A 19,401-nucleotide genomic window follows, 5' to 3' on the forward strand; every position below is an offset into this window, starting at 1 on the left:
GAAAATGCATGCATCTAATTTAAATGATTTTAGTTGGATACAAGGTTATTATAAGGAAAGAGTGAGTGGGAGAGCGTGGAGAGAATGGTGGAGTAACATCGTTCCAGAGAAACATAACCACAAAAGAGTTGAACATTGTGTCACCAAAAAAATTTCAAAGAACCAACTAAGAGAAAGTAGTAACAATGATAGAAACAGTGAGAAAAAGTATAAATAAAATTTATAAAAATTCAGAAATGAGATGGAAAAAAGGGAGATTTGAAAAGAGAAAAAGTAGGAATTAGACAAGAACTAGAAATAAAAAAATACTGGAAATGAAGACTAAGTTAATGTGAACTCAGGAACAAACCTACCATGGATAATAGCTGAAGAGAAATGGAGGATGAAAAGGAAGAAAATTTTTAAAATAAAAAAGAAATGAGGGGATGCCTGGGTGGCTCAGTTGGTTAAGCGGCTGCCTTCAGCTCAGGTCATGATCTCAGAGTCCTGGGATCGAGTCCCACATCGGGCTCCTTGCTTGGCAGGGAGCCTGCTTCTCCCTCTGCCTCTAGCCTGCCACTCTGACTGCCTGTGCTTGTGCTCTGCATTTCTCTCTCTCTCTAACAAATAAATAAAAATCTTAAAAAAAAAAAAAAAAAAAAGAAATGAGGAAAGAAAAAAGGCTCGGGGTAGAGTCCTTGAAGAAAACCACCACAGTGAAACAATAAAGTACTATGAACTTTCATTCAAGAAAACTTGACTAAAATACATATAAAAAGGGCTCACTTGCGCACAGGAAAATCGAGAACAGCTATATCAAGGTGTGTTCAAGTGACACTTGAACAGGTAATTTTTAAGATTTTATTTATTTACTTATTTATTAGAGAAAATGAGCAGGAGGGACGGGCAGAGGGAGAAGCAGGCTCCCCACTGAGCAGGGAGCCCGATGTCAGATTCGATCCCAGGACCCTGAGACCATGACCTGAGCTGAATTGAAGGTAGACGCTTAACTGACTGAGCCACTGAGGTGCCCCTGACACTTGAACATTTACTTTAAAGTAAAATAAAATCCCTTCGTTATTCAGGCAAAAGTCCCAAATTTCTTGAAAAGGAGGGGAAACAAGATTGTTATCAGACAAACAATAGTACTTTATGATAAAAGATATTAGGGTAACATAGTCAAGAAATTCAGTAAAAGAGCCTATGAGATACAGGTTTTACGTCTGGCCACACTGAACTTCAGGTATAAAGGCTATAAACCGACTCTTAGGAAGATGTGAAGATTCAGGAACAGTGTTCCTGTGGACCCTTCCTAACACATCCATTGGGGAATGAGCTTCAGAAAACCAAGTGAATGAAGAAGAGACATTAGCATAAGAACTGTGAATGAATGAGACATTAAATATATGTGTAGCTGTAGAACTTGGAACTAAAGGAATGTTCCAGAGGAGACAATGTAGTAGTATGTAATGGCTCCATGATCTGACAGTACAGATACAGTGTAACTGTAAACCTGTGAGGCTGCCGATGACGGGTGGGGGAGGGCGTGTGCATTGTGGTAAGCCTCACTTGCTGCCTTTTCAAAAAACCAGCTTTACTGCACAGTAGTTAAATGAATTACCTTTTATTATTTATTTTTTTTAACTAATTATCTTTTAAGTTAATTGAGAGTAAATGACAATTACATGAAATAAGATGGTAAAGAAGAGGAGAAAAAAGAGGTTTTGGCTAATGTAGTGCTGTTTAGAGAACAAAGAAATGGAAAATAGTCCAAGAATAGAACTAAAGTGTTATATGAAGGTACTAGTATATACTAAGTATATACAGAAGAACAGAAACACAAACCTTTCTAAATGCCAAAAAATAGATTTTAAAAAACATGTATGTTCAAATAAAATAGATCACATAGTGAGAGCCTGCACAGACACACACACACACACATCAGTAACTTATATTTAACAATATGACAAAATTGAGGACCTATCTTTTTTAAAAATTTTCTATTTTTTATTAACGTATAATGTATTATTAGCCCCAGGGGTACAGGTATGTGAATCGCCAGGCTTACATACTTCACAGCACTCACCGTAGCACATACCTTCCCCAATGTCCATAACCCAACCATCCTCTCCCTACCCCGATCCCCAGGAACCCTCAGTTTGTTTTATGAGATTAAGAGTCTCTTGTCTCTTGTCTCCCTCCTGATCCCATCTTGTTTCATTTTTTCCTTCGAGGGCATACCTTTTGATAACATCCGTAAACATTAATGGGCTTAGTCTTCTATTAAAAGTAAAAATATAGTTCAGGTTCACTCAGAAAATAAAGCGCACTTTTAAAAATTTAATTTAATTTAATTTATTTATTTGAGAGAGAGGGAGAGAAGAGTGAGGGACAGAAGGAGAGGAAGGCTTCCCACTGAGCTGGTAGCCACATGCAGGGCTCGACCCCAGAACCCCAGGATCATGACTTGAACCAAAGGCAGACACTTAACCAGCTGAGCCACCCATGCACCCCTGCAAAACCCACTCATGTGCTGTACAGGAGACCCACCTAATGGAGAGATTCTGCAAGGATTAAAATACAGGGATGGACAAAGATATAAAAAAATCAAATCAAATAGAAAAGAAAGTAGGAGTGTAAGTCTTGGTATTTCATAAAGATCAGAAAGCATTGTGAGATAAAAGGGAAACTTTATAATGATAAAAGCCGCAGTGCATGGTTAAAAAAAAAAAAGGTGACCATCTACATATAGTCATGGAGTGTTCTGGTTATCTTGTTTCTTGAAAAGAGAAAAATGTATGAAGAATGGAAGAGGAAGCATATGAATGTGTATATGTGAAGTTCATTTTTTATGTTTGTTTTGTGAAGTTCATTTTTAAAAAATAAAAGGGTAAGTCTATTAAAAAGGTTTCCTGTGGGAGGAGGAGCCCCGGTGGCTCATTCAGTTAAGTGTCTGCCTTCAGCTCAGTTCATGTCAGGGTCCTGGGATTGAGTCCCTGCATTGGACTCCCTGCTCAGTGGGGAGCCGGCTTCTCCCTCTCCCTCTGCCCTTTCCCCCACTCACGCTCACATGCTCTCTCTCTCTCTCACCTGCTCTCTCAAATAAATAAATAAAATCTTTAAGGAAAAAAAAAGTTACCTGTGGGGAAGGAAGGTAGTGGAATGAAGGGGGGGCCAGGGATAGAAGCTAGGTTTTCTGAATGTACCTATTTTGTAAATTTGAATTTTGAACTATGTATTTTATATAACTATAAAACAAAATTAAATTTTAAATAAAATTTCTAAAAAATAAAAATACAAGCAGCATAGAAATGTAACTGTGTATGGAGATTATGAAGTGATCATTCAGAGAATTACTTCATTGGCTTTCAGATACAGTAATTTAAATGTACATTCCTATTAGGGGTATACCATAATCACAAAAACAAAAGTAAGCTGTTTTTGGTCATCATTGTTAGTGGCAAAATTAATGTTATTTTGAAGTAATATGCAGGTATTGTGGGATCAAGTCATAATGAAATGTATGAGAGCTAGGGCTTTTAGCAGGAAAGAAAGAAAACAGAAGTTGGATAAATGAAGTTAAGTAAAAACAATGTCTTGATGAATTTGTATTGGAAGTATCAATATGAACTCCTAATATGGTTTATGTCTTTTAAAAAAGGGAAGATACTGGGCACCTGGGTGGCTCAGTGGGTTAAGCCGCTGCCTTCGGCTCAGGTCATGATCTCAGAGTCCCGGGATCGAGTCCCGCATCGGACTCCCAGCTCCATGGGGAGTCTGCTTCTCTCTCTGACCTTCTCCTCGTTCATGCTCTCTCTCACTGTCTCTCTCTCAAGTAAATAAATAAAATCTTAAAAAAAAAAAAAAGAAGAAGAACTCTAAACAGACAAAAGGCTCTCTCTCAACAGCAAATACGCTGCTAGAAAAAGAGAGAGAGAGTAGGGAGTTGGAGGGGGAGAAACAGCATATGGATTAAAACAGACTTGAGCAGTATATCAGCCATTTGCAGTATTATGTATGTCATTGGGATCCTGATTTGACCAAGCAAATTGGAAAAACTGTTTATCAGTCATCTGGATAAATTTAAATTTTGGACTAGATTTTTTTTGTTGAAGAATTATTAATTTTTAAAGGTGTGATATTGTTGTATTTATATCAGAAGTTATTTTCTTTCAGAAATACATACTAGGGTGCCTGGGTGCCTCAGTGGGTTAAGTGTCCAGCTTGTGATTTCAGCTCGGGTCAAGGTCTCATGGGTCATGGGACTGAGCCCCATCTCACACTCTGCACAGTGGGGAGTCTGCTCGAGATTCTCTCTCTCTCTCTCTGCCTTTTCCCTTCTCATGTACTCTGTCTCTCAAATATATAAATAAAAATCTTTAGAAATAAATACTGAGATTAAACTGGATGAAATTATATGATACAATTATGTGATGTTAGAAGTTGGCTCTTAAATAGTTTGTGGTTGAGTGGGGCAGACTGTGTGAGGGTATAGATCATCAGGGATTGGCAAAGTACCTGTAAGAGGACCAGACAGTAAATATTTTAGGCTTTACAGACCATGTGATCCTGTAACAGCTACCTAATGTTACCTTTTAGTGTAAAGCAGCCCCAGACAGTGTGTAAACAAATGGAACTGTGTTCCAATAAAACTTTAATTATAAATAGACAATAGGCCAAAGTTAGCCCCCAGGTTGTAGTTTGCCAACCACCCCTGGAAAGACTGACCATGAAGTGACAGTTGTGAAAGCTGGGGTGCCTGTCGTCATTATACTATTTTCTCTACTTTTATATATATCTGAGGATTCCCATCATAAAAAAAAAAGAAAGTAGTTAATTTTTGGATAAAATTGGGCCCAGCTGGGGCACCTGGGTGGTTCAGTTGGTTAAGCATCTGCCTTCAACTCGGGTCATGATCCTAAGGTCCTGGGACGGAGTCCTGCATTGGTCTCCCTGCTCGGCGGGGAGTCTGCTTCTCCCTCTCCTCCCTGCTTGTGCTCTCTGTCACTCTCTCTCAAATAAATAAAATCTTAAAAAAAAAAAAAAAACTGGGCCCAACTACCTGTTGCTATATTCTCGTTGTTTTGTGTGTACCTCCTATTAAACTAATGAGGAAGTATATCTATTGAGACGGGGATTTTTTTTAAAGCTCTGAAAGAAGTAATACGTTGGAGTCAGATATTAAAAGTACAAATGGATCTCTAAATCACTTTCAGTGGTTTAACTTCTCTGTATTTGGTTGAGTTTAGTTTCTCTGTGTTCTGTAGCTGACGTTATGAGTAATCACTCATTTATCCCCTCATCTAGGCATCAGAGATAAAGTGTCTGATTGGGATGAGTTTCTGCGGCAGACCCTGATGGGAGCGTGTAGCCCTCCTGTTCCACTTCTCGAAGGCGTGAGTATTATTGCTTGCAGAATCAGTGTGGAAAACTCTTCTCATCTTCAGTGATATTTCCTGTCCAAGGAATCTTAAAATTGGTTACTCGTTTATCACTCTAATGCAAATAAGCATTGTTACTACAGACCTAGACAATGGGTGTTGGTGGGTTTAAACTTATCCTCACAGCTTGCCAACTGGTGCCTTACTTAGTGCTTAAAATGTTCTGAATTTGTTGCTAACACATAAAAATCTAGTTTTCCAGATTCTTTTATGAAATTGGAAAATGTGGCCTCTTGGGGCTCTCTGTCATCGAGCAGGTGCTGATTTCACTTCAGGAATTTTAACTCCCACCCCAGGTGACTTGAGACTCCCTTTTGTTTTGCTCAGAAGATAGCGGAACTGTTGTATTCTTACCACCTACCTGCCTTCAACAGTCCTTTTTAAATTAGTATAGCTTTTAAGCTTGTTAGTGAATATAATATAGATTTCTTGTTTTTATGAAATCCGTTTATTGGTTGTGACATTTCTAAGTTCTATTTTGTCACTTTCTGTCATACCAGTTACATTCTTTGTGGCATATGTGAAATGCAATGTATGAACATTCCAATTTCTCTACATTTTTGCCAACACTTGTTACTCTCTTTGGGTTATAGCTATGCTACTGAATATGAAGCAGTTTCTCATTTTGAGTTGCATTTTCCTAATGACAAATGATGTTGAATATATTTTTCTGTACTGTTTGCCATTTGTATATCTTCTCTGGGGAAGTGTCTTTGCCCATTTTTTAAATGGGTGGTCTTTTTAGTACAGAACTGTAAGAGCTCCTTATGTCTGGTAACAAGTCCAGGTCAGACACATGATTTCCAGAGTATTTCGTGGACTGTCTTTTCACTTTCTTAATGATACTGTTTGCGGCACAAAAGTTTATTTTGATGTACTCCAGTTTATCTATTTTATTGTTCTTGTTGCTTATACTTTTGGTTTCTGATTAGGCTTTGTTAATGCAGGGTTACAAAGATTTACTGCTATATTTTCTACATGTTTGATAGTTTTGACTCTTACATCTCATTCTGTGATCCGTTCACATTCCCCTTTAAAACTTGATTGACAGATACTCTCAGCTGACCTTTATATTTTATCCTCTGATTCATTTCCTTATGCTTAGCCAGGTCCTGGCACACACTAAACAAACACTGAGTAAAATTTTAATGAATGAATGAAATCTTGAACAAATGATTTAATAGATATCCAGCTCTACATTGACCTTGATTCTGCCATCCTGATTTTTAGCTGTGAATGTGTTCTTCCATTTGTTCATGTTCTTTTGCATATATATGAATATGTAGGTGTTGCAGAGCCATTCTTATTAGCGAAAAAAAAAGTAAGTTTGAATATTAAGAAATGGTTAAGTGAAGGCATTGGAATCAGCATTCCCTTTTATTCCTTATTCTAGCTTTTTTAAAAAAAGATTATTTATTTGCGAGAGAGGGAGTGTGTGTGTGTGTGTGCATGAGTGAGGGGTAGAGGGAGAAGAAGAGGCAGACCCCTCTGAGCAGGGAACCCTGTGTGGGGTTGGATCCCAGGACTCCGGGATCTTGACCAGAGCTGAAGGCAGATGCTTAAACCGACTGAGCCACCCAGGCATCCCTATTGTAGCTTTTAATATGTATCTAGAGAGTGATAATTAAACTTTTCTATTCCATCAGCATAATCAAAACACTCTGTTGATAGGAACATTGTTGCGAAATGAGTAAAAAATCAGAAACAGCTGAAGTGCCATGAGTAGATAAGTGGATAAATTGCTGCCCATTTATAACACAGAATATCAGTAGAACAGTGTAAGGGAATGAAGAAGATTTATATGTGCTATAATAGAAAGATAGCTGTGAGGTAGTAAGTGGCAAACATGAATTGAAAGAGTATACAGTGTCCCTGTTTTTTTCAAAAAACATGAGAGAGACAGACACAGGTAGATGTTGACTAGTGTGTAGAAAACCCAGGTTCAGCGTGGGCGCCGGGCTGTTCACCATGGTTCTTTCTCAGAGGTGGTATTGTGAGGGATTTTGACTTTTGCCATGTTCGATTTTTGTTTAATGGTGATCGTATTTGCTTTTACAATCAGACTAAGTAATGATGATAATTTAAATTTTTTTACTAGATGACACTATACAACATAGTCCTAGAGACAGAGGTCTGTTAAAATAGTTTCATTGCATTATAAGTAGAATTTTCTTTAAGGTACACATTTTCATGTCATCTGGAAATAATACTGTAGAGACTTGTATGATACTAGGCCTTTCAGTGTCATGGTTTTGAGTGGGTAGAAATAAAAAGGCTCATTGAAGATCCTTTACAGCTTGACTTTTTAAAATACTGTGTGAGCTTCTCATAATCGTTTTCACCTCTTGTACCTACAGCTCCGCAACGGGAGGAATCCTTTAGATCTCATTGCTCCAGGCTCCAGGCTAGAATGTCAAGATTTCCGGGACTCATTAAGCACTTGGATTGTTACTGTAGTGGAAAACATTGGGGGAAGGCTGAAGCTGCGTTATGAAGGACTTGAAAGTTCTGACAATTTCGAGCATTGGTTGTATTACTTGGACCCGTTTCTTCATCACGTTGGTTGGGCTGCTCAACAGGGATATGAGCTTCAGCCCCCATCAGGTGAAGATGTCTATATAACATTTTTCTTCTAACTGTTATGTTAATGTTATGTTTTTACTAACGTTGTTATGTTTTTACTAACATTGACAAGACTGAAAAATAGTATGATACTGTGTATTATAAAAGTGTAATAGACACTTTTAATAGACAGTAGTAATTGCAAAAAAAAAAACCCCATCACATATTTAAGTGCCTATTTTTCTTTTGTTTTATTAATTTAGTAATTTGCCACACATCTTGATGTACCTTATGGACTCCTGCACTCCCCAACTCATACTGACCCCTTACCAAAATTGATGAAAAATTTTCCAGGTAGCATTTAGCTAGGTACAGGAGGGTAGGATAGGTCTTAGGATAGGTCTTGGTTCAGAGAGAATTGTTAACTAGAGGAAATGACAATAATCTCAAAACCAGAGTTTCGGTTTAAAGCAGTCTGCACTTCTGTGCTTCCCTTGGGGGCTTACGCGATTTTGTGGCCTGCAGCAGTCCTTCTGATCTTGCTGCAGGGATTTTGCCCAGGCTTACTACTCAGCTCTCAACAGAGGGGACAAAGTCCTAAAGTCAGGGTGCAGGTTGTGTGAGTGCAGATTGTGTAAGTCCTCTGGAGCCCTTTCTTTTCCCCATGGAAAGTGACTTTTCTGTTTACGTGAATGCTTTCAGAACAAATAGAACGTGTGTACATTCTCCTCACTTAAAATGTCCTGTCTTGTTTTATAAAAGCCATCCGGCATCTGAAGAATGAAGCTGAGTGGCAGGAGATCTTGGCTAAAGTGAAAGAGGAGGAGGAGGAGGAGCCATTACCATCATACTTATTTAAGGTAAAAACAAAACAGGACAGATTGGTGCCCACCTTCTCACAGCAGGGTCTGGCAGTCAGGGGAGGCGCAAAGTGGACAGTAACCCAGGGGGTCAGTGAGAATGCTGGGGTGTCTGAAGGAAGAAAGGTTTGAAGACTGGAGTGTTGGGGATCCTGCTTTTCTTCTAAAAGTAGTCTATGTTTTCTCCCAACATTCTCTAAAACCATTTGAGTCTTTTCTTTTCCACTCTTTTTTTTTTTTTTTAAAGATTTTATTTATTTATTTGACAGAGAGATCACAAGTGGGCAGAGAGGCAGGCAGGGGGTTGGGGGGAAGCAGGCTCCCTGCTGAGTAGAGAGCCCGATGCTAGGCTCAACCCCCAGACCCGGAGATCATGACCTGGGTTGAAGGCAGAGGCTTAACCCCTGAGCCACCCAGGTGCCCCTTCTTTTCCACTCTTAACTACATAGCCCCAACTTGTTATAAAATAAACTTGTTTTCTTCCAGGTGGCTTTTGTGTACCAAATACAGGGAGTAGGAGTACTTCCTGTGTTTTTGTTTCTGAATAATTTTTTCCAGGAAAGAAAATACAGGATTAAATTATGTACCAGGAACTGGGCAGTTCTATTTTAATTAATTAAGAGTAGTATTCAGCTATATATGAGTATAAAGTGAATGTGAAAATACTGTATTTTTATTCCCTCTTGGTGTTTGCATTTCAGGACAAACAAGTTATTAGCACTCATTCATTCTCTGTAAATATGAAGTTGGAAGCTGTGGACCCCTGGTCTCCTTTTGAGATCTCTCCTGCTACAGTTGTTAAGGTAAAAGAGGGACAACTCTCTTGGTATGAATACCTGCAGGGGTGACTTGTTTAGGAAAGTGGTTAGAGTTTTGGTTTTCAGGCTCTGCTACTCTGAGCCATGTTTCTCCTAAGCAACGCTAGAATGACTTCTATGCACATTTTGTATTTGTACTGTCCGATTCTCTGTGGCCCATTCCTTCTTCTGGGCCTGGTCACCCCAGCCAACCACAGCGTGGGCACCCGAGTAGTGGGGTGTGGTCTGTGGGGCAGGCCTTGTGATACATAACCAGAGGGCACTTATCCAGCAGGCAGGCCTCGGTGTCTGAGAAGTCTGGGCACAGGCAACAGTGTCAGTGTCCACCCAGGTACAGGACTCATGTGGGGGTGGGGCAGGTGGTCTGTGTCATGAGCTCTGTCCAGGATTGCTCCAGAATGGAGTCCGGGGTCCAGTCTTTTGGAAGGTTGACAAAAGTAAGGCTCCTAGGGAGTAAGCACAGGAGATGGGCAGGTTGTCAGGCCCTGGTAACTCTGTGACTGACCCAAGGCATAAGACAAGGGGTTAGTTCAGGATTGGAGCCCACTGACCCAGAGTAGAGCCAGAAGACAGGTGTGACTAGAGGAGTGGTCGCTTGGATGCGGACGTCTTGAGATTTAATTTTTATTTATTTATTTATTTGGTCTTAGGAGAAGATTATTCTAAGAACAGGGAGGGATTCTGAACCTGCAGTGGGGTCAGAAGGCCCCTTCTGGAGACTGAAGGGCCGTGGGGTGGCAAGGAGCTGGAGCGGGTTAATAAAACCTTTTTGACATTTGAAACTAGGCTAGGACCCAGAAATCCACTGTACAAGTTGTGCTGGACTCCTCACTCAGCCTAAACTAAGTTTTGTTTGGAGTCCAAATTATTAGATTTGAACCCAGGTTCTGATTCTTTCTTGCTGGGTAAAATGGGGCAAGTTGTTTAACCTCTTTTTAAATCCCATTTCCTTACTTTCAAGAATGGGGTTGATCATGGTACCTACCTTATGTTGTAAGGAGGATTAAAACTGAGTTAACGCATGAAAAGCATTTAATGAGAACAGCGCCTGTTGTGGTGCGTAGTGTTCTTTACACCCAGTGTGGCTGTGCAGTTTTGTAACATGTTTGTCCCCGCCAAGGAAATGACACACACGTGTCCTTCATTTTAAAACCATTGGCCTGTGTTGTCTGTTCTATTGTATGCCCAGGTTTTTGATGAGAAGTACTTCCTGGTGGAAATGGATGATTTGCGACCAGAGAATCATGCCCGGCGATCTTTTGTGTGTCATGCTGACAGTTCTGGTATTTTCCCCGTGCAGTGGAGTCTGAAGAATGGTTTACACATCAGCCCCCCTCCTGGTAAGTAGTTGTTCTGTTCTGAATTGTTCATTACGGGCTTCTTTTTGAGAAGGATTTATCAGATGGTATCACCTGGATCTTTTTTGTGTGTTTCTCTCTCTCTTCCTTGCCCGAGCCTGTCCTTAACATTTTTGGGTCCCAAGACAAGTACAAATGAAGGCCTTGATTCCATATATTTACATATTTGCAAGTTTTAAGTTAAGCTAAAAAACTATTAAATATTAAGTATGTTCTGTCCTCCGACCTTGACAAATATGTCTTCATAACAGCCTAGGGTTTCATGCGGGCTCCTAGTTTGCTCCCTTCTGTGTCTGTTGTGAGAGCGCAGAGGAGTGAGGGGAGGGCGTACAGGGAGTGTCAGGAGCTGGCATACGAGAAAATGCCTCAGGGCCAGAGCTGGAAGGTAGGAGGCACATGACTGTGATTTTTTGGTTTCTGGGCATCCCTCCGGAGTGAGGCTCATTAGACTTCAGAGAAAGGTTTATGATTAAGAGCAGGACTCAGAGAAGCTGTAGATAGGAAAGCAGTAACTCATTTTCCTGGTGTTTGCAACTTTACAAAATCTTTTTATATATTTTTTAGGATTCTATTTAGAGAGAGCATGTGAGTGGGGGCTGGGGTGGGGAGGGTCAGAGGGAGAGAGAGAATCTCAAGCAGGCTCCATGCCCAGTGCAGAGCCCACATGGGGCTTGATCTGACGACCTTGAGATCAAGAGTCAGATGCTTAACTGACTGAGCCACCCAGACGCCCCTGCAAAATATGATCATTGGTCCTTTAATCAAGGCTCTTAAATATGACGGTAGTTAACCTTGATTGAAATTTTTAATATTTTTTAACTGACGATATCTGGACATGTCAAATGTTAATCTGGCTTTTGTATTAGCACTTCAAATTATTTGATTGGCAGTCTGTGTATCCTTTATTAGTAGACTTTTGGTGAACACAGCTTCACTTTCTAAATGCTGAATGCTGGAATAGAAGTACTCTTCTGTGTTAACAAGAGTCATAAATTCAGATCCTTTTGCTGTTTATTCAGCCTCCATTCATCCAACAAACATGTGTGGAATGTTTGCTATGATCTAGGCATTGGGCTTCTCTGTGACTGGGGAGACAGAAGTGAGTACAAAGGTTCCTTCAAGGAGCAAGTAGGAGAAAACCGTAATGGAACCTCCCAGGTTCTCCCATCTGTGAACAGAGAGTGGGCATGCCTGCCTGGAGGTGGTGGCAGGAGGGCACAAGCCTGCAGGAGGAAGTTCCTGCTGTTCTAGAAGGCTGGATATCCCAAGTTCTTTATCTTACCTGCTGCCTTTATGTGAAAAGGAAAAGCAATTATTAAAGGTATTGGAACTTTCAGCATTGCTACAGACTGCTCATCTGTCTATAAGTAGGAGGAAAGTAGCAGATGATGTAACTGAAAATGGCAGCTAATGTAGTGTGAGGTATAGAGGTGGAGAACAGGGGGAGAGCATGGTGCCAGTCTAAGTTGGGCAGAGGAGGGATTGCAGGGGATGTATGTCTGTCAGGTGGCATAGTGTGGTAGCCCGCTCTGTGCCTGGGACGTTGTCCACTCCGGGCGGCAGCCTGGGGGCCGGGTCTGAGAAGCCACTACCAGGAATGTTGGGGGACTGAAGCAGGCAGTTATGCTGGACTCTTGCTGAAGTGAATTCATGATTTTCATGATTAAGTTTTTAAGAGCATTGGGATTCTGTAAAACAGGAATCTGAAAACAGTGCTAAGAGCATTGTGTCAGGGGTGGCGAAGATACATGAGGGCATAGCTTTGTGAGAGCAAAAAGATTATTTGGTGTCTCTTCCTTTAGAGCCCGACATAGAATAGAGCCCGACTGGATTTATTAGAACAATTCAAATCCAGTCATAAGTGTCTTAAATTCTTTCGGTAAACTGCCAGCAGCTAATCAAATAAAATAGTGTTGAAAATAAATGCATAGTTTGGAACTAGAAAGTTTAAAAAAATGTATCTGAAGAATTGTATTATATTGCTACGGTTTAACCAGAGTTGCTCTGCTTTATAACATGAATGATGCTTTGGATTTATAGGTTGTTTTCCCTCCTCCCTAAAATGAGCCAAGTCCTCAGCTTAGCAAATGAGAAGTTCTGGGTGGACCCCTGGCAGAATGGAAGAGCCGGGCAGGCATATGTGGTGTGAATCTCTCTTTTTTTTTTGTCCTTCCCTAGGCTACCCAGGCCAGGACTTTGATTGGGCTGACTACCTCAAACAGTGTGGTGCTGAAGCTGCTCCCCAGAGGTGCTTTCCTCCGGTGAGAACCCCGGCCCCTCATCACTGTTGTCATCTGCCCGGCACTGCTGTGCTTCCTGGGCTCCCATGGTTATTACTCAGTCCCCTCACTCAACCCAGATGAGCATCTTGTTGACTATAATAAAATGGTCCAAGGAAAATTCATTTACTTTTGAAGTTAATTTGTTAATTTAACTGGGTTTTATCAGTTTTTTTAAATTTAGTTTAAATAATGTGCATTTTTTAGTTCAAAATTATTTTTGGCAGTTCAAAAATATGAAAAAGTTTAAATATTAAGTAGAAAGAAATCATTAAGCTTATTTAAAAATACTTCTGTGAAAGTATTACATGCATATGGTTTATAACACCAAATAGCAGTCAAGGGCTTACAATGTAACAACAGCTCCCTGCCCTATCCCTCACTGTGGTCTTCCTTTCCCGGAGTTCTCACTCCTGTTCTTCTGATATTTGTACTTAAATCGTTTTCAGAATAGCACACTGTCATCTTTTGAGGTATTAATTTTAGACATGTCTATTGGTTGTATCTTATGATGAATGAGCACTTAGCTATTTTATATCACCTTTCTCCTCTGTCTTACCCACCTTTTCCTCCTGTTAGAGTTCTGTTACAATGTGGAGTTGAATCTGGATTGAATACTTACACTACTGTATGCATTTGTATATTATTCACAGTTGAGCATTGCATTATTTTATGATTTTCTTTTATTTGTCCTCAAGTTAATAATTGCCTTGTTTTTCATAACTTTTTTTTTTTTTAAGATTTATTTATTTATTTGAGGGACGCCTGGGTGGCTCAGTTGGTTAAGCAGCTGCCTTTGGCTCAGGTCATGATCCCAGCATCCTGGGATCGAGTCCCATATCGGGCTCCTTGCTCCGCAGGGAGCCTGCTTCTCCGTCTGACTCTGCCTTCCACTCTGTCTGCCTGTGCTCGCTCTCGCTCCCTCTCTCTGACAAATAAATAAAATCTTAAAAAAAAAAAAAAGATTTATTTATTTATTTGAGAGAGCGAGGTCATGAGCCAGGGGGAGGGGCAGAGGGAAGAGAGAGATTGAGTATCCTTAAGCAGAATCCCTGCTGAGTACAGAGCCCGAGGCAGGGCTCAATCCCATGACCCTGAGATTGTGGCCCAAGCTGAAATCAGGAGTGAGACGCTTAACCAACTGACCCACCCAGGTGCCCTTTCATAGCTTAATTTTCTTTGTTTCTATTGGTAGTTCTTAGCATACCTTCCAGTAACTTCTTGAAACTGTTTCACAAAGGCAGTCCTATCTGGAAGTCTGTGATCTCCCCACCAACACACACCTTTATGAAACTTAGAGTTTATATGAGGAGTGGGGAGACACTAATAACATATGCAAACGGTCCTTTACTTGACTCTCAGATGGACTTTTAGTGGGTAAATTGAAAGTCCGCTAAATCAGGGAATCATCCTTTGATGCAACAGTCTATTTTAACTTAAGATGTATTAATATGCATTAATTTGCTGACCTTTTTGGTAAGGCTTTTCCTTTGCATGTGGATTTTCACCAGGGTTGCTAGTGCAGTGAGAACCCTGATACTGGGACGCAGCAGGAGTGCAACCTTCTTGTCAGTTTGTGGTTACTTTTCCTTCCTCAGTCCTTTCACACTCCTCTTTCCCACACCAGTGGTTTTCCAGTGACTGCTTCATGATTCTCGGCAGCAGCTATCATTTTCTGTGGGTGTGTGGTTGCGGAAGGCAGCTGTCTCACTGACAGGAGCCCAGGAGGACCAAGAAAAGGCTGTGCAGCCAGCCACTTCTGCAGGTGTCTGAGGCTCTGCCCTGAGCACCTGCTGCTTTGGCTCCATCCGCCCTGGGGTGGGCTGTGAAGCGAGATGACTGTGAAGATCACCGGCATCTGGGCCAGGGTTGCAGTCCTGTGTTTGGAGCAAATGCTCGCAGAGCTGTCTTGTAGCATTTCCCAGAAGTCTCTTTGGTCCAACTAGACCTGTGTGTCTTTCCTAGTTACAGTTATTTCTTTGTATTTTAGGGTAGAGGGGTTAAAGTACAAGATATTCCATAGACACATTTTTTTTTCTCAAGTCCATGACCACTTAGATAACCTTGAATAGGAACTTTGCCATTTCTAATATTTTTCTTTGAGACATCCCTTTTAGCAACCTCCATTCTCTCCTCCCCAGACAGGTTGCTCACTAGGCTTACCATGAAATTGTAGTCCTGGGGACTGCCTTTCAGTGTCACTCAAGGGTTTGCCTCTCTCCTTTCTTAAGATTTAAGATTCCTGTTCTGTAAGTCTAACCCGCTGCCTCTTTCTTGTCTCATTCCCTTGTTTGGAAGGAGCCCATTTCCCAGTAGCTTCCTGAAATGAGATACAAGAGAGGTAAATTTTTATAGACTTTGCATGTTTGAAAACGTCTTCATTCTATTGGAATTTTAGGTCAGAAGTTACTTTACCTGAGCATCTTGAAAATATCATTTAGTTGCTCTCTCCCTTCCGGTGGAACTGTTGAGAAGTTGAAACCTGTCCTTATTCTTGATCTTTCATAGATGCTCTGCCTTTCACTCCATCCCTGGAAGCTTATAGGGTCTTTGCCACCACATTTCCTAGCCAAGCTGCAGGTAGCCTGTTGGCCTGTCTTCATTCACTTGCTGGGTTCTCAGTGAACACATTCTCTCTAGAGATTTGCATCTCTTCTTTGATTTCCTTCCTTGGATTTTCTCTCTTTTTTTTCTGGAATTTCTTTTTTTTGTATGTTGGCCCTTTGGATCAGACCTCTACTCTTCTTTCCCTTTTCTCTTGTTTTCTGTTTCTTAGTCTTTTTGCTTTACTTGATGAAAAGATTTCCTAAACTTTATCTTTTTTAATTTTTATTACCACCTTTTTTATTTTCCTGAACTGTTTCTGGTCTCTGAATATTTATTTGTAATAGCATACCATTCTTATTTTAAAGATGTGATAGTTTTTCTTATCACTCAGGGAATGTTAATTACTCCTGCCTTTTGGGAAATTTTCTTGTTGCATAAAAAGTTTTCTCCCCTTTGCTTGTTTTGTCTACTTTGGTCCCTAGCTTTCATGTTTTTAGATGTCTGCTAACGCTGGGTGATTTGCTCATATTTAAGAAGGGGGGGAACTAAAAGATAAAAGCCGATTAGAAGCTCTGAGCACATGGGTGGGACTTGTCAACCTTGAACTTCTCTTTAGGGTGGGATCTGGCTGGCCATTTGTCGAGGATGCCTAAATCCGTATTTCTTCTTGGGTTTGTCATCTAAATCTGTGTTTCTTCTTGGGCTTGTCATCTAACTACATATTTCCCCATCTGCCTGGAGGGTAGAGGCAAGGGCTGGCCCTCTCAGCATTCTGTGTGCAGAGCCCTGTTTTGGGTACTGTGTGTATGCTTTCAGCAACTCACGTGCTCTCCTGTCCCGGGATATCTTGTCTCTGATCCTCTCTAGAGGATAAATCTCATCTTTTACAGGGGAAGGGATGGGATAGTTGCTCTGGGGTATGGAGTGGAAGAGCCAATGGTATGACCAAAATGGTTCTTAAATATCTTCAGCGAATCTTTTCACTGGACTATTTCTTCTCTACCCGCAGTTGCCTGGTACCTGGTGCTGCCTGTTCTTAGCCTGCGTCACTGCCCACTTACATTCGCCCTTCTGTAGTCTACTGCGTTAGTTCTAGATGCTCTTCTAAATTTTAGCTTATATGTTATTATTGTCTCCTGTTACATCTGTCTTAGTAGGTTTATGTAAGGAAAAAAAAAAAACAAAAAGACAACACTTTAATTTTAGTGTGATGTCAGAAGGAAAAGAGAACAATCAAATATGTTTCAATTCTCCACTTTGACCCAGAAGTTGCAAATTTTTCAAACATATATTTTCCCTCATTCATAAGCATTATTTATCCTGACTGCCTTTTAGGACATACATAGAAGGAGGCACCAGGCAGCTTGCTGTGTGATAGAGCCCTGTATGGGAGGAGAAGCAAACCAACAGTGGGTGAGAGCCAGCTGGTTCAGGGCACAGAGCCTTAGGGACTTTATGTTATTGAAAACTCCTAATAACCCAGTGAGGTAAGTGTTCTCAGGGTCATCTGATAGATGAAGAAACTGAGGCAGAAGGCTTGAGCAAGGTCACACAGGTAGCAATAATGCGGGTTTACCCGATCTCAAAACTGTATACTGTTGATAGCACCAAGAGAGACTGACATTTTTGACTTTAAGAAACAAAATAAAGCAAAACAAATGTATAGCTTTGAAGTGCTACTGTAGGGTTAAATGTTACTTATGCCAAGTCTCTGAGATGAGCACGTGAGTTAGTACTGAGTATGTGTTTGGATTTGATCATCTATTTTTCAGTCCATTTCTGAGCATGAATTTAAGGAGAATATGAAGCTTGAGGCAGTGAACCCTCTTCTCCCCGAAGAAGTGTGCGTTGCCACCATTACTGCGGTGAGAGGCTCCTACCTGTGGCTCCAGCTGGAGGGTAAGCCATACCTCTGAGAAGCCGCTTGCAGCCGTTCTTCTCTGCCCTGCCTGCCCACCCCTGTGATGTGGCTGTTAGGCTGCAGCAGTTAGCTAAGTACGGGTCTTGCTCAGACACTCGTAATTTGCAGTGCAAGATTCTTTGCTAAAAACTTCTCTTCCTGTCCTTGACTTTCAAACTTTAGGAAATGAATGTAAGTAAAAAGCCTTCACTGCAGAGTCTCCTGTTTTCTTGAAGGTGGTGTATGTTTTGATGTAACTAGAATATACGAGCATCAGAATTAACATGTAGCTCACTTAAGAGATGATATTTTGATTGCCCCTACCCAGTAGCAACAAAAAATATGTAAAATAGAAGATATACTAAAAGTAATGTTCAGTGATTGGATGGGTTTGTGGATGGAAAGCCTTATGTGAGCATCAGCACTGCAGTACTGAAGACAGCTTGGGTTTCTTCCTTACGTCCTACCAAACAGACTTGGTACCTACTCTTTCCAGTTTGTAGAACAGGCATTTAATGCAGATGTCGGCGACGGGATTGAATCCAGACTATTGTACAACCCCTGCTGAGCAATATCACTTGCTGAGTTGACCTCACTGGTTTGTTCCCAAGGACCAGAGCTAATGTTCTCATCGAGTAGAACTGTCACTGTTGCCTTTTGTTTTGCAGTCGTTTCATGGAATCGATTATATTTGTCAGCCGTCTGAGTGATACTGCTGGTAGTTCCGCTTGCTTATTTGTTGTTCTGTAACTGGGGGTCACGCTGTATGCCCACTACCCATTTTCTTTTCCTTTTTTAAAAATTTATGAATTTACTTGAAAGAGAGAGAAAGACAAGATGAAGGAGGGGGAAGGGCAGAGGGACAGGAGAGGGAGAGAGAGAATCTCAAGCAGACTCCCTGCCGAGCACAGAGCCTGACGCGGGGCTTGATCTCAGGACCCTGAGATCATGACCTGAGCTGAAACCAGGAGTTGATTGCTTAACTGATTGAGCCACCCAGGTGCCCTCATTTTCATATTTGTACCAGTATGCGTAGGGGATATTTACTTTTTTTGCTTAATGTTTGTCACATATGTAAAAGTATGACTTCTCTGTAAAAGGAACTTGCTCAGATTTTGTGTCTGCATTACTGCAACAGTAGAATATTGTCTAGGAAGTACTTTATGAAGAAGGCTGTTTAATGATCTAAAACTTTGTTTTAATCTAAACAGGTTCTAAGAAGCCCGTACCGGAATGTATTGTGAATGTGGAATCCATGGATATATTTCCTTTGGGCTGGTGTGAAACCAATGGCCATCCCCTCAGCGCCCCTCGCCGAGCACGAGGTAGCTGTCTATGTCTGGCCCAGGGGCTGATCCATAAATAATGTTGTGTGGCTGCCACCATTAGGATGCATCTGGACAGTTGAGAGAAACAAAGCGGTGTTCTGGCTGTCTTTTCCTCATAGGAAATCTCTTACAGTGACAAGCATGGATTTTCTTAACAGTTTCTGCAGGGCAGGAATCTGGGTGCTCTGGACCCAAGCCCCTCATGAGCCTGTCTGTACTCAGCCAGTGACTGCAGCCATCTCAAGGCCCACAGTGTAGAGGGTCTGCTGCCATGTAGCTAGTTGCATTCCCTCATGGCTCTGGGCCTGAGGGCCTCAGTTCCTTGCTGG

At 41.1% G+C, this 19,401-nt stretch overlaps 1 protein-coding gene across 17 annotated transcripts in view; it reads left to right on the plus strand.

The window, feature by feature from the left end:
* Nucleotides 1–19,401, plus strand: part of SFMBT1 (Scm like with four mbt domains 1) — a 123,900-nt gene that overhangs the window by 82,262 nt on the left and 22,237 nt on the right. For all 17 annotated transcript variants that reach the window (XM_045078955.1, XM_045078979.1, XM_045078943.1 and 14 more), the window contains 8 exons: nt 5,287–5,375; nt 7,778–8,024; nt 8,745–8,842; nt 9,544–9,645; nt 10,850–11,000; nt 13,197–13,279; nt 17,617–17,743; nt 18,956–19,069. In XM_045078955.1, coding sequence (XP_044934890.1) covers nt 5,287–5,375; nt 7,778–8,024; nt 8,745–8,842; nt 9,544–9,645; nt 10,850–11,000; nt 13,197–13,279; nt 17,617–17,743; nt 18,956–19,069 — 1,011 coding nt within the window. The remainder of the gene's footprint in view (nt 1–5,286; nt 5,376–7,777; nt 8,025–8,744; nt 8,843–9,543; nt 9,646–10,849; nt 11,001–13,196; nt 13,280–17,616; nt 17,744–18,955; nt 19,070–19,401) is intronic.

The sequence above is a fragment of the Mustela putorius genome, unplaced genomic scaffold (genome assembly GCF_011764305.1).
Source record: "Mustela putorius furo isolate JIRA1106 unplaced genomic scaffold, ASM1176430v1.1 tig00000095_pilon_pilon_pilon, whole genome shotgun sequence".
NCBI classification, from domain to species: domain Eukaryota; kingdom Metazoa; phylum Chordata; class Mammalia; order Carnivora; family Mustelidae; genus Mustela; species Mustela putorius.